Consider the following 15,225-nt stretch of genomic DNA (forward strand, 5'->3'; position numbering starts at 1 on the left):
AAAGACAGCGTAGCCTTGTGAAGGGGTCGCTGAGACCGAATATCGAACGTTCGAACCTTAGAAGAGGCTGAATGACCTCATGAGAAGACTGATCCTCTCTCTTATGGATAAACACCGAGATGCGGCCATCCTGTGCTTCGGACTCCTCCCCTTTATCTCTGTCACCATTAGAGGGCGCTGTGGCCTGACTACCATCGGCGTTGACTGAGGATGGGTTTTCCAAAGATGCGGTGGTCTGACAGCCTTGAAATAAAAGGAGATATTAATTCTGAGAAAACAGGTCTGTACAAGTATGGGGATGTTTTATTTCATTCCGGACTTCTAACAATATTAAATCAAAACAGCCTTGAATTTGACTTTTTGTCTGATAAAATATTCCTTCTTGGATGGTAAAGACCATCCTGAAATTTTTTCGCATAATGTTGTCATTAGATTTTGAGATTGTGGACAAAATTTGCCCTAGAGTGTACACCACAAAATTGAATTTGACATTTGCCTTCCTCTCACAGAATAGCTGTTTTGAATATTTCTTTTTCATACATGTATTCCCACCACAACTACCTACCAGGTACAACGTAATCTCCAAGTTTAGCCAACAGCAAGCTGGCAATCTTAGCCGGCGGATCGTTCAACTGTTCCTCTCCTTCACCCTCCATCCCCTCGTCCGCCCCTCTCAGCAGAGTGGACACTTCCTGGCCCCAATAGGGAAGCTGCACGCTGGCACAGTCCTCTGCGCTCATGAGGGGGAGGGCCACTCGGCACAGTTGCAGGATGATGAGGACTAGTTTGGGGGAGGGACGCTGGTCCAGTAGGAGGGAGAGGAGTTTGGAGACACAGGCTGGCTGGCTCAGGATGGCCTTGCCCATTCGGCTCCTAAGGGTAATATTTGAAACATCAGAATAGCATCTATTTGTATTAATTCAAACGGTTTAAAATTAATGGGTTATACGCTTACCTTTTTTAATGTAAAAATGCCTTGATACTAAGCCACAGTACATGTATTTCATAGTAATTTACATAGTCTGTAGGTAGGTACTGAATTTTGAATGGTGTAGGAAGTTAAAACTCAAGATACATTCCTTTTTTTAATTTTTTATATATTTTATATGTTACACTATCCTGGGAGAGAAATTGACATCCCTTGTGTTGGTCGGATTGTGTTTTATCTTAAAATTCCCTGAAGTTCCCTGCCACACCAGCAGTCAAGGTACTGGGTCCCGGTGTGGCGGTTTCAGTCTTCCGCCGTGTTCAGTTTTCCGGGTGACGTAGTCGGACATATCATCACGTTGTTCGAACGGTTTTAGCTTTCCGGCGTGTTCAGTTTTCCGGGTGACCTGTCAGTGTCAGATATCACCGCGAGTACCCTGGCGAGTACTGTAGTTCTCTCAGCAGTGACCCCAAATATTACGATTCTTTTCTGTGTAGTCACATAATCTCTTGCCCCACTCTTTACATGTATTCATGGGTACAACTTTAGGCAGGTCACACTCTGCTTGCATAAAAAACAACTCATACGATCCACGCGTTTGCCGCTAGTTGTACTCGACTCATGGACGCCGCCATGACAGCTACCGGAGGGTAACGGATGACTCAATACGGCACTAAAAATGGACTACTTTCGCTTGCTGTGCGCAGGCATCGCATGATGTAATGCTACCGTATTTGGTCATTCGGAAAACTGAACACAGCGGAAAGTTGAAACCGCCACACCGGAACCAATTCTCAATTTTGATTTAAATTGGTTTTGAATTTTCCATTTAACCATATACAAAAATAAAAGTAGATGCAAAAATCTGTTAAAAAATATGATACAGTCTGGAGAATTTTGGGAAAAAAACAATTAAAGGAAAAGAAGACACTGTTGAAATAACTAAGAGTTTTATAATAATGTACACTTGTACAGGTCAAATAATTATAAACAAAAAAATTAAACTAAATTTTAGACTGAACAACTCAAATAATTCTAATAATAATATTGAACATGTCTTATGAGCCATCTCTGTCAACGATGACACTCCTGGTGCAAAAAAACCAAGAACTCTGCTATACACAAAAACAACCAAAGGCCGAAGCTGATTTCCAAAATATATACATGTAGGCTTTGAGCATAGAGTTATATTTCAGAACTAGAGGGCGCACTGGCCTAGTTACACAGCCCGGCGTGTGGCCATTTTGTAAGTAAAAAAAAGAAACCTGTCACGTAGCGTAGTATTTATCGTACACTCACACCGACGTGTACTTCATATTCACCGTTCGTACAACGCTCATCTTACAAAATCGTGCACATGTCTCCTTGCGGTTCTGTTGTGTTTGTGCACGCAGCATCACCAGTGCGCCCTCTAGTTCCTATAAACAACTCTATGGTTTGAGATGTGTTAAAAACTGAGAACAAAAAGATTACCTTGAGAGTTCATTGAGTAAGCTCAAGACCTCTTGCAGAGCCTCACTTCCAGCTGCTTCGTTCCCGCCAGACTCTGTGGCTCGAGCCAGATGATTGGTCAATAGGCTGGACACCTGACGGGCCAGGCCGGCGTAACCCAAAGCATCATGGGACGTCTCGTCTGCCTCCCAGGATACGCAGCGGCTGGCAAGTACCTGTTTGGGCAAACATCATTACTGCGTAAATTGAGGGCGTTCTTTTCATTTCAAAGCTTCAAAAGGGCATACAATGTATGGATGTGAATATAACCAGACATGCAACTTTCAAATTGAAGAAAAAATAGGAAATGGCCAATCACACTTTTCAGTATTTTTCAGTTTTCTAAGGCACTATTTTGAAAAGAAAAAGAGGAAATCAGCTTATTATCAGTTGCAAGCATGTATAATAAACATGTCCTCTTTTTACACGTTCATCCCTAGTTTATGACAACAGCAATATATCTGTACTTTTCTTTTCACAAAAGACTTTTTGAGTCAGGATGTTTTGCCATTGAAGGGCAGTGCAGTTGCCTGTCAAACATAGCAACGACTTTTAAAACTGGAACCCAGCCCAGGCTAGGACGAACACACGTTGTTTCGTGGTCTTAAAATTGACACAGAAATGATTGAGCTAACCTGGAATCCTTTCCAGGCTAGGGTGAACATTTGTTGTTTAGTGGAGTGTGGTTTTAAAATTGACTCAGAAATGATTGAGCTAACTTGGAATCCAGCCCAGGCTAGGGCGGACACACGTTGTTTAGTGGTCTGTGATTCTAAAATTGACTCAGAAATGATTGAGCTAACCTGGAATCCAGCCCAGGCTAGGGCGGACACACGTTGTTTAGTAGTCTGTGATTCAGACGATCCTCCACTGCTACCTGAGCTACCACCCCCTGATCCTAGACTGCAGAGTTGATCTAACACCTGGACGAGGCCGCTGTCAACTAGACACTGCTCCTCTCTCCTGCAAATAGGGTCAAAATAAAGTGTACACAAATCAACGATACAAGCTGAGTGAAAAAAAATTGAACGCATGGGTTTAATGCCAATGTGCGCCCAAATAAATAATATGGCCATTCGTGGCTGGGGGGCTTCTTCACAGACTTTTAACTCTGTGATAAAAGTAAATTCTGGCCTGAGCCAATATGGCTCTTCAGGCAGGTGTTTATATCTCGTTTCATTGGCATTAATCGACTGAGTATATTTCCATTCCCTCTGGTCAGGATGCCAGTCAATCCTTTATATTTCTTCTGGAGATGAGCAGAGTGCACCGTTCAAAATTATGAGACTCAACTCTATGTTTCTCAGAACCAAAACTTCTCACAAACAATATTTAGGTTAAACGAAGAAAACTTTACTAGAGCTGGACTTCAACCTGTGACCTCCACATTAATGCGCCGGTGCTCTACCAACTGAGCTATCGGTCCTTTGTTAGCGATCTCCCTATTTTGTCAATATCTTTGTTCAGGGATGCCAGTCAGAAGCCATGCAACCGTTCACTGCCTAACAGCCAGGGATCAAACCCAGTCAGTTTCCCTTAAGGTTTATTACTTTATCAAAGATATTTTAATCACACAACCAATTACTTGTCAGACCTTCTTAGTTCTTACTTCAGTTGGTGACACCATTTAGATTTGAAACCCCCATCTTACCTGGTGTATGGGATAGTGCAGAGCAGCCCTATGCTGTTTGCACACGCAACGGGGTGGGCACCAGCTAAGGTCACCACAGAGGTCATGGTTTCAGAGAAAGTTTGTTGAACTTCATCCACCATACCTCCACAGGCCAGCTCATCGACTCTGCCAAGGCAATAAAAACACAATTTAATTTAGAAAAAAAAAAAAAAAAAAAAAATACGCAATACATTTTTATAACCAAGTGTTTGGTGTATTCAAGGGGTATTATAGAGTTTCTTTTTAGGTGGATTTTGGTGATATATATAAATCCTATTTATTATCATTTTACAGTGTGGTAAGAAAAAACATCACTGACAAATTTTAGTCTGAAAGCTTACTGATTATGAAAGCATACTAGAACCAATTTTTTATGTGAAATATTTCAATCTGAAATGAAGTCATTTCGAGAAAAACACATCTGAAAACCTTTAAAAAACGTTACAACTGATTTTGGTTATTATTATTATTATTATTATTATTATTATTATTATTATTATTATTATTATTATTATTATTATTATTATTATTATTATTATTATTATTATTATTATTATTATTATTATTATTATTATTATTATTATTATTATTATTGTTATTATTTATTTGGCACTTCACATAAAAATAAAAAAATACAAAGAATTTATACGTAAAGGATAAAACTCTTAAAAACATTAAATATATAAATATATGCGTTTACATGCTGAACATTGTGCATTGTTTTGTTACTATTTATTATTATTATTATTAAAGAGTGAAGCCCCTCCCACTTTACCTGGGTCCATTTTGAATGACAGCTGTGACAGCAGCGAGTAGATGCATGGCTCCGCCCACTTTGCTCGCAGCGAGCAGTAGCTGCTTGATGTGTACGAGGGCTTGCTTGCGTGTGTTTCCTCGTCGCCAACGAACTCTGGCCGCCGATAGGAAGCTCTCCAGAGACACCTGAAAATAATCCCAAGAATGCGACTTGAGAATCTGAAAAAAATAACTTCTGCAACCTAGACTTGCCCTTTAGCATTTTGTAAAGTAGCTAATCAGGCTAGTATACTGTGTATTTTACTTGCCCCTAGGAATTTTAAGTCGCCCTGATTTTAAATATGTACTTGGTTTTGCTGTCCCTCGCCCATCTCGGGTAAATCGGCTTGGATTTTTTGTTCATGTACTGTTTTTGTGTACAAAATATATATTGTATATTTCCGATGTAGTAATGTAGCGATCGCAATCATTTAAATGGTCAAATAAGGTTTGTTCATACATTCAAAAATAAATTTTTAAATTGTGTTGTTCACTTATGAAAAGGAAGAAATATAAGTATTATAGGACGCACAGTTCAGTAGCCCAAAGGGCAAGTTGAGTAGTGGTTTTTACTTTCCTAAAGCAGTTTTTACAAGACACTGTAGGGCGGGGCTAGTGTTAAGGATCAGCCCTGTACACCTAACCCAGTTCATAGCAACAATCAAAAGGCCACTATTTCATTCATAAAACTAAATTTACCTTTGCAATGAAGCTTGCAAAAAAGCTACAACTTCCCTCTTAAAGAAACACCCAAAACACTCCCCCCCCCCCAAAAAAAAAAACACCTGACAGGTGTTGAGCAAGTACTTACAGCTTGTTCCGGGTTGGTGCCGATAAATGAAAAGAATTCATCCAGTAGGATGGCATGAGCTCGTTTGTCTGTCGGTTTACTGTCGCTCTGAGCTAGCTCCTGAAGCAGAGATAACGGACCTTTCCTTCTAGATTGCCATCTTGATCTGAAGGAAAAAACAGTTATTGAAGATTATTTTAAATAATGGCAAACCATGGCATTCTCCTTCAATCCTAATTGCAAAATGGTTTTGAAATAAACAACCGCTGTTGATGCATTCTTCTAAAACTAAAGCACATACTTTTTAAAATTTATAAAATCAAATTGTAATTCTTGATGTTTTTCTGTAATTTGTAACAAATCTTTTGTTAAAAAAACCTGTTTTTTAAACACAATTCAGCCTTTTGCTGCGAAGTTTGAATGTCTTTAAAACAACAGAAAGCTTTCGTTTAAAGGCCGATTTTACAACCTCTGTTTTCACCTTGAAGAAATTGTCTTACTTAATTGAATTCTCTTTAATAAAATAAAAACAATCATTGAGATCAGCAAATAAATTACAAACAACCTAAATTGTATTGACTTTTAGGCTTCTCTTTGAGAGAAGTGACTTTGTATGTGGCTGCAGTGACTGTGCTAATAGCACTTTAAAGCACTTCGGCCATCTCAAACACAATCTACATACCTGCTGCTCTTAGCCGAATCCTTGCCTAGTTCCTTGCCTCCTTCTAGCTCCATAGGTAGAGATACACTGCGAGTGAATGGTGGGCTTGGAGGGGGAACTGACTGATCGACAAACACTAGACCTGACAAAATACAAATAAAATTTTATAACTAAAAAAAAGGTCATTTCTACTATCCTTCTATTGAGGGTTTGTAGCATGTGGACCACATTGGTAGTTGTCAAAGACAAATAACTTAATGTGACCAACATATATGTGAAACAACAAACATGTATACATTTGAGCTGAATCGATCATTGGAGTCACGAGAATACAGTGAAAAAAAAAAAAAAAAAAAAAAAAAAAAAACACAAAGAAGTTTTCACCCTTTTAAAACATAAACTTTTCATAGTGACTCTTATTTGGGAAAATGAGTGGATCACAAACTGAATGTGACCTCGGATTCCCTCATTAAAGAATATGCATTTTCGTTGAAGAAATATTTTAAAAACTTTAGGAACTTGACTCTAGTATGCTACCCCAACAGAAAGATCTACTCTGCAAATAAACTGAGGACATCTCAATTGCCAGAAAAAGAAATCCCTTGAGTTCAAGATCTTTTCTGACTGCTGTGGGAACAGATTGTTTTACCTCTGGGTTCATTGCTGGGATGCTGCGATACGCTGCGGGATAAGCTGCTCGGATGTGATTGGAGACTCTCTGTTGCTATAGTAACATGAAGAAGTAGCTCCACCCTCTCTAAGATGGCCATCACCAAGGACCTGGTCTTGGGCATCGTCTCCTTGGGGCCATCCTTAGGGGTCATGCTCGCTTCTTGCTCAAGTTTTTCTCTGTCGAAAAGAAATAAATGTTTCGTTTTATTTCACTTATATTTAATTTTGAATATTATTTTTCATTCAATTCAATCAAATTAAATTTAATAGAACATTTTCTTTCACATTTGAACATTATCATCCCTAAAGGTGAGGCTTGTGATGGATGTGCCTGTTACAACAATACAAAACAAAACAGGATAAACAGTACTTAATTGTAGAATAAAGAACTAATAACTGTTACGGTAAATTAAATATACAAAAGTTAAACATAAACAGGGAGACAGGCATTGAACTCATTTTTCTTTTGGAGGAGGGGGTGGTAACATCGCTGAAGAAGTTTCCAAGACGTTTTCAAAAGCAAGGCATGTTTTAGGCCATGGCGGAATTGGCGGAGACGGCTACGGCTACTACATTTTGTCATCACATGTTGATGTATAACTCATCCTTGACAACACCATGGTTGTAGCCATAGCTGTAGCCGTTGCTGTAGCCAACAATTTGGAAACAGCCTTACCTGAGGAGCTTAACTGCATCTTCTTGATCGGCAGATTCAAAGTCGATGTCTTTGAGGTAGGCCAAGAGCTCCAACTCTCGCATTTTGTTCTGAAAATAAATAAGTAAAGGAATAAGATAACGTATCATTTGGTGTGATTATCCAAGAAGGAAATTATTGATGACTCTTTGTCTACATTTATTCCTTTTCATCCTCATTCAATATTTCAAGTACAACTCCTTTTTCTCCTTCTTGCACATCGTTGAATTTGTTTGGTAAAATTAAAAAATCTAGTCCCTTTCCTTTAAACCCCCTCCCCATTGACTCGTTTTTTTTTCTTCTTTCTTCGTTATCCTTCTGTTCTTTGTGCTTTCTGCCTTTCTCTTTTCATTTCTTTCTACTTGCCTGCTTTTTTTTATATTGGGGGGAATTGTTTGTGTGTGTTGTGATGTCATTGAGCCTTTATTACCTCTTGTTGATGATACATTGCAAAGAAAGCCGAGGTTGATTGCAACGACCCTCCTCTCATCTCATCCAAATCATGATTCCACTTCTGCTCTAACTCCGCCAAAAGCTAAAAGACCAAAAAAAAAAAAAAATTTTAGATCTGGAAATTTCTGGCACTCCATATCAGGAACTTCCTGACAAAACTAAAAACTGGGATTATATCCTCGTCAAATAGACAAATCAGTGCTTTCAAACAAAAGTTTTTTAAGCTTAGCAGGGTCTGAAGGATAAAAATAAACTATAAATAATAGTGAACTTGCAGGTACAACCATGTAATAATTCTCTTTTGAAGGAGTGTTGGCTATAAAAAGAGCCGGTTTGGTCTCAGGAATGATATTTTTTTCTTGGAAAAAAAGGAGGAACATTTAATTGAGTGCATGGGTTGACCTACAAGTACACGTGGAATACATGTAGGCTTTAGAAGATGATTCAGGCTACTCAATCATAGTTTTTCTGATTTTTCAAAACCTGAAAACAGACTTAAGTAGGAAGAATATAACGCCAGGTTCTTGAAATTTTCGCAGTCCATGCGGAAGTGTCGTGGCCAAGCAGTTAAGAGCACCGAATTCAAACGTAAAGCCGTTGGTCCCATGTGTTGTGTAAAGCATGTAAAAGAACCCAGTGCACTTATCGAAAAGAGAAGGGGTCTGCACCGGTGTTCCTGGCTGTGGCAGCTGTATGCGCCGTAGCACCTTGTTAACCCTTATAAGGTGCTAAATAATTGGGTCTAAGAAATCATCACTGCACTATTACAATGTACTTATCTTTCTGAAAGTTTGTATATACTCGGGGACAGCGCCTTGATTACCTTGTTTGGTAGATACATGCGCTATATAAGACTTTGATATTATGCCGATATTATGTTGTGGCCGAACTACAAAATACTTTAATGGAGCTTTCCCGTACTGAGATCTGACATCTTACCTGTAGCTGTCTCTGTATTGCATAGATCCTCCTATAGACACCGTTCGTGACCTGGCATAGGAGGTCATAGCTACTCCTCTGCTGCTCAGAGATGCTGCCGTCACCCAGGAGCAAGACTGCATGTTCTAGTCCAAGATGCTTCAAGGCTGCCGATACGATAGCTTCTTGTAAGGCTGCTGGCTGGATCACCTCACTGGAAATCACAACGGTATGACTCTTTATCCCCGATGCAAATTTAACATCTATTATATCGTTGCGGTACCCGCTGCCAAAACATAGGATTCGAACTGCCTCTAGCTGCCAGGCAACCTCGGTAGTCTAGTTGGTAAGACACTGCTCTAGAATTGCAAGGGTCTTGGGTTCGAATCCCACCCGAGTAACATGCCTGTGATATTTTTTCACAGTATACAGTGCTAACACACATAGGTGTATGGGTAAAAACCAAAATTAATATTCTTTATCCCCGATGCAAATTTAACATCTATTAAAACGGTATGATTCATTAAACTAATCATGAATACCAATACAGATTATTCGTTCTGATTTCCCGAGAGGAAATCAAGTGGTCATGTTAAAGCATGTGATACAAACATGAATAGTCTTGTTTAAAAATCACCTGAACTTATTGAGTCAAAAGAGAGCCCTATTTGATGACTATGCGGAGCGTGCAAATTTCAAGGCCGAATTTAAGCTGGTGTGGCGCACATTTGGCTTTCGCAAGTGTGAAACTTGCTTGAGATAGTTAGAATTTTAAGAACACAGGTTTAAAACGTGTGCAAGGTGCACTCATCACTCAACAAATAAGAATGACTTTTAAGCAACAATAAATTTTAAGAGCACTTAAGCAAATTTGTCTGCTATAGTAAGCATGAAATTTTGCTTACCATGAAGCAGCGCTATGTAATTGGCCCCTGGATTTGAAAACCTTTGAATGAGAGCTAGACTTACCCAATACTCGGTCTTAGATGGGGAGCCATTCTCCCAGACAGTGCTTGTAATCTCTGCATGATATCGGCCGAGAGTTTGATGCGGGGCAGGATTTGACTCTCCTTCTGCGGAGAGTGACCGACAGTCTCAGAAGCTCTCATCTCTGGGACCACAGCCGGCCTCTGGGTGGTCCTCATAGCTTGGGGATGCCACACACATCTAGTCAGAGAAAAAAGAATATACAGTGGGCGATCATTAAAGGGTTTGGGTACTTTTTGTTTTACACGATACACGAACTTCCACAGATTTACATTATCAATTTATATTTTGTTTATATTTTTATTTGATTTTAAGTTTATTTCCCTTGTCTCTATTGTTTATTCTATTTTATAATTTAATGTAGGCTTTTGCTTTTAAAATTTATTTTAAATATATTTTCACAGTCCTTCATGGTGGTCTGTTTCTGTTCCCTATTTTATTTTATTTAATCTTCAGTGTATGCTTTAATTTTCTTTCTAAGATGATTCTATTTTAATTGTTAACTTTGTACATATCAGATTGTTTTTATATAGGCTATATGAATATTTGTAATTGTTGTTTATCCTTTCCTGTAATTGGCGGCTCGTCCGCTGTTGGTTTGGTCAATAAAATATAAAATATATAAAATATAAAGAACCGTTCAACTCAAAGCTTTGATCAGTATGCTCTAAAAAGTACTGATGGATTTAACAATGCAATGTTTCAAACAGTATGCTCTAACCGTCTAGAGCAGAAAAGCTTTTTATTTGTTGAAGTCAATCTTTGAAAACAACAACCTGCTTAAAAGAAAATCTCAAAATTAATGGCCAACTAGCGATTAAGAACAGCCTCTAAATTTAGTACTGATCCTTATTTTATTGAATTTTTTTAAATAATATTTATTGTTGTTATTTTTGCCAAGGTTATCAGCCAACTATCCCGTTAGCTAAAGTCACTAAATTTGACACTAGCTGGACCCAATTTCATAAAGCTGCGCAAACACCAAAAAAAAAACCAGCCAAGCACAATAAAATTATGCTTACCCAAAAAACAGTTACCAGCCAAACTACCATGTCACATGTACAATTTGTGACTAGTATTCTGCTTATTGTTGCTTTTTAAAAGCAGAACTTTTGTAAGAAATATTTTCTACTTAAGCTGCTCCGTGAAATTGGGCTTTGCCATTCAATTTGAGCACTACCTGAATAGTGGAAATAAAATATAAAAAAACCACAAACTCACCTCTGAAGGAGTTTAGACTTGAGCAAGTGCTCGCTCTGTTCTTCCTCTGGACTCTTCTCAGGTCCCTTGTATAGTTTCATCAACATGGTACAGGCAAGAACTGAAAGGCCTAGCGCCAAGTCTGCTAGGAACGGCATGCCTCCTGATGCATCCTCAGTTGACTCCTGCAGGAAGAGTATCGTTAATAAAAAGATTACAATTTGTACAAATTTCATGCAATCGTTTTTACTTTGTTCTGAAGCGTCTGGATTCAAAGGCACTGGACATAAAAAACTCTTAAAAATTCTAAGCATAAAAACCATTTAATAGTAACAAGCATTGGAGAGCAGTTGGATAGTATGTGTTGGAGAGCTGTTGTTATAATAATCAAAAATATATTTTATTTATATAGGATGGGTTTAACGCGTCCTAACATCTATGGATACGGAACTTCACTCGTCATAAGTCATAAGATTAATCCCAAGTTAGGATGAGTTTGGTGAAATCGACATCTGTGCCTTTAATGGTTTGCTCCGCAAAAGATAAACATGACATGTGTCAAGAAAATATTTATCTGTGGTGTTTGATTAATGAGCTTTGACCTACCTGGGCTCTGACGGTGCAGGCAAATCCCCACATGGCTTTATCCGGGGTGTTATGCTCTCTGCCGCTTCTCATCTCAAAGGTGAATGTTACTGTGTTACCCTCCACCTGGATAATCCAACGGTTCAACAAATAATGAAAGTTTTACGTCAACTAATTTTTGAAGAACAATCTTCAACAATAACCCATTTCTTCAATTTATCTGATTTCTTGGGTCCAAATTGCACTCTGTTCATTACGGACAACTTGTTAAAATTTAACAAATTGAGCTGATTAGCACGGGAAAATCTAGCTGAGCAAGATCAGGTCACCAGCCGAAAATACCATGTAATATCTATTACTTGGAACTGGTTCCCAGTGACATATTTCTTATCGGGTATATTAACTTCGTAAGTGATTTAAAAAATTTGAGTCTCACACAAAATTTGGAATGTATAAATTCAGCATCCCTCCTCACTACAGAGGGCGCTACGTTCTATTGCGTATTTCCTTTTTCTATGTGTTGAGTAGATTCATCTAGATATTCTAGAGATGTTTACTGTTGTTATAGCGAAGGTTGCATGAATACAGAATAAAGGCTTTCTTATACTTTTACAGTACAGTGTATTGTGTAGCGAGGTAGATTTTTAAAAACTCTTTTGAGAGTTGAACCATGATGTTCACGAAGGATTCTAAATATATGGGATGTGAGACACTGCATGGTGAGGTATAAAGGTATCAAGACAAGGGCCCAATTTCATAGAGCTGCTTAAGCACAAAATTCTGCTTAAAGCAAAATAATCCATGCTTAGTAAAATCAGAATACTGGCCAAGACTCCACTCAATTGTTATGCTAAGTAAACAATAGCTCAGTGCCAGTCACAAGCAATGTATATGGCATGAAATGTTGGCCAGTAACGTGTGTAAAATAAGCGAGCTATTTTCGTGCTTAACCAAATTTTTTGCTTAAGCAGCTCTATGAAATTGGGCCCTGATCTCAAAAGAACATAATACACATGGTAATACTGCAAACCAAATATCCATAGATTCTAAATACCTTGACGAGGTCCTTGGGCCATCCAGATCCCAACACACTCCTGCTTCCAAACCCATATGTGTTCCCTCCGTACTCTGACACCTTCCTGGAACTGGAATTAGGACCGGCGTAGACAATCACCTATAGGAAAAAAAATATTTAAAAAATAAAAGCAACAAAAGTGATAAATTATTTAAAGGTAATAGACAGTATTGGTATTAAGGAACAAAGCATCATAGTTTGATTTAAGTCTGAAAGAGGTACCGGCAACCTTCTAGTGGCCTTCCTTAATATCCAATTAGTGTATTATTTATTGTAAACACCTTGGAGACTGATGCCGATGATCAAAAATTAAACCGCAGATACAACCTCTAACCTTGCAGATACCCAATTATACCCCTGGGTGAAGAGAAGCAATTATAGTAAAGTATCTTGCTAAAGGACATAAGTGTCATGACCAGGATTTGAACCAACACTCTGATGACTAAACCACCAGAACTTGAATTCCATGCTCTAAACCGCTCAGCCACGACATGGGTTTGAGTCTCGGTCGTGACCCTCGTGTCCCTCAGCAAGACACTTAATCATGATTGCTTCGTAAAAAGTTGGGGAGGTAGTGCTTTGTGCTCTACCAGCCAGGCTTCTGATGGATGACAGCCAAGCCTTCATCCATGGACATAAAGGGAGTAACCTTGTTTCAGCCCCAGGAGTAGGTGGCAACTGCCTATGCAAAAATAATTAATTGTAACCCACACCCCCTGAAGTGGCCTTCAGGCCTTGAGTGTCTTGCGACATCTAAAGACTCTCCTTACCTTGTCATAGTCATATTGCGTAGCACATCGAGGGTCAAACCTCAGGTAGAGGCACCGTGCTCCCGGTATGTGCACCGTCTCCCTGAATTTGTAGTTATCTCTAACAGGGTGGATGCACTCTACCGTCTTGCCCGTCGCCCACGGAGCAGGGATCTTAAGACTCGCTAGGAAGCCGAGATCGTGAGGGTCTGGGGTACGTATGGTCATGGTAGCATCTGGTCCCGGACTCAGGATTTCATCGTTGTCGAGGGCGTCCTGCTGATGACATTTCACCAACATCTGAGAGGCCTGTAATTAAATACATATACTCCATTAAACAAAATGCGATTTGTTAATTCTAGTTGGGCATCAATAGCTCAGAGCTATAAAGTTCTTATTTGTAATTTTTAGTTTTTGTTTAAATCAAAAGGGCCTTTTAGTATCAAAAAGAAGTATTACAAATTGTCCCCGCAAAATTCATGTCTATCTACCCAAACAAATACTGTGGGAGAAGCATATCATCTATCAAAAAACTTAATTTTTTGAAAAGTTTCAAAATACGGTGAATCAACCTTATGATACTCGGTACTTTCAGGAGCTATGTGAAAATATTCTACAATCAAATCAATCGGGTGGCAATTGTTTCAGGGGATCATTTTTTACCATTTCCTTTTTTTAAGTCACCCCAGTAACCACATTTTGTTCCTATTTTGGGGGTTCTTTTCAGTGTTTCCAAAAATCCACCCACCATCCCATGTATTATTTCCCCTGTAGTGACTAGTGTCCAGTTAGTGTCACCATTGTAAAAATAAAAAAATAAAAGTTATCAGTACAAAAATGACATCATCCAGTATTAGTGTTATTATTATTCAACATTTACATAGCGCCTCGAAGCACTTTACAATAAATTTATAAACAAAAAGCACTAACTTTTTTTATACTAAACATTATAATTGACCACATGAAGTCCCAACATCAACCGGTCCCCATCCCTAAACTCAGTACACACTCTCACCTGACTAGTGAGGATAACCAGCTGAACTACTTGAGGTATGAGTGCGTCAGCGAGTGCCAGACTCTGAAGGTTCTCATGAGTCAGTGCCGTGATGAGTATCGGCATGAGATGTCCCAGCATGGTCCCCTTGATGACTCGCTCAAGACCCTGTAGACGTGAGTCACGGTCGCTCAGGTCTGAGTTTGAGATGGACTGGCAGGACTGGACGAGAGTTTCTAAAACCTACATGAGTCAGAGCAAGTTGAAAATTATTCAAAAATGTACTTTTTTTCAAGTTTAATTTCAGTTCAATTTCAATTGAATATAAACAACTCAATACAAAATATTAAAATTGTTTTCCAGTGTGCATCTTACGATAAAAAACACAAGATAAATTTGGAAAATAGAAAGGAAGAACTAAAAAGAATAACACGGGACAAAATACACAAAGGGTGCATTTTGGAAACAAGTATCGGACGTAAAGTTCACTGACGTAAACAATTTCCAAGAGCTACGCGGAAACAGGTTGGAAACCAAAATTAGTTTATGACGTAGGTACAT

General features: G+C 38.7%; 1 protein-coding gene across 2 annotated transcripts in view; it reads right to left on the reverse strand.

Moving 5' to 3' along the window:
• LOC139939068 (probable E3 ubiquitin-protein ligase HECTD4) overlaps window positions 1-15,225 on the reverse strand; it is a 70,385-nt gene that overhangs the window by 44,316 nt on the left and 10,844 nt on the right. For both annotated transcript variants that reach the window (XM_071934785.1, XM_071934784.1), the window contains exons 16-33: window positions 14,686-14,907; window positions 13,692-13,979; window positions 12,901-13,020; window positions 11,868-11,972; window positions 11,283-11,446; window positions 10,044-10,241; window positions 9,096-9,288; window positions 8,134-8,238; window positions 7,686-7,774; window positions 6,987-7,186; window positions 6,359-6,479; window positions 5,698-5,842; window positions 4,867-5,033; window positions 4,071-4,217; window positions 3,223-3,382; window positions 2,402-2,595; window positions 566-873; window positions 57-243 (exon numbers count right to left, since the gene is read on the reverse strand). In XM_071934785.1, the coding sequence (XP_071790886.1) occupies window positions 57-243; window positions 566-873; window positions 2,402-2,595; window positions 3,223-3,382; window positions 4,071-4,217; window positions 4,867-5,033; window positions 5,698-5,842; window positions 6,359-6,479; window positions 6,987-7,186; window positions 7,686-7,774; window positions 8,134-8,238; window positions 9,096-9,288; window positions 10,044-10,241; window positions 11,283-11,446; window positions 11,868-11,972; window positions 12,901-13,020; window positions 13,692-13,979; window positions 14,686-14,907 (3,113 nt within the window). The remainder of the gene's footprint in view (window positions 1-56; window positions 244-565; window positions 874-2,401; window positions 2,596-3,222; window positions 3,383-4,070; window positions 4,218-4,866; window positions 5,034-5,697; window positions 5,843-6,358; window positions 6,480-6,986; window positions 7,187-7,685; window positions 7,775-8,133; window positions 8,239-9,095; window positions 9,289-10,043; window positions 10,242-11,282; window positions 11,447-11,867; window positions 11,973-12,900; window positions 13,021-13,691; window positions 13,980-14,685; window positions 14,908-15,225) is intronic.

This window comes from Asterias amurensis, chromosome 6 (genome assembly GCF_032118995.1).
Source record: "Asterias amurensis chromosome 6, ASM3211899v1".
In the NCBI taxonomy this organism is placed as follows: Eukaryota; Metazoa; Echinodermata; class Asteroidea; order Forcipulatida; family Asteriidae; genus Asterias; species Asterias amurensis.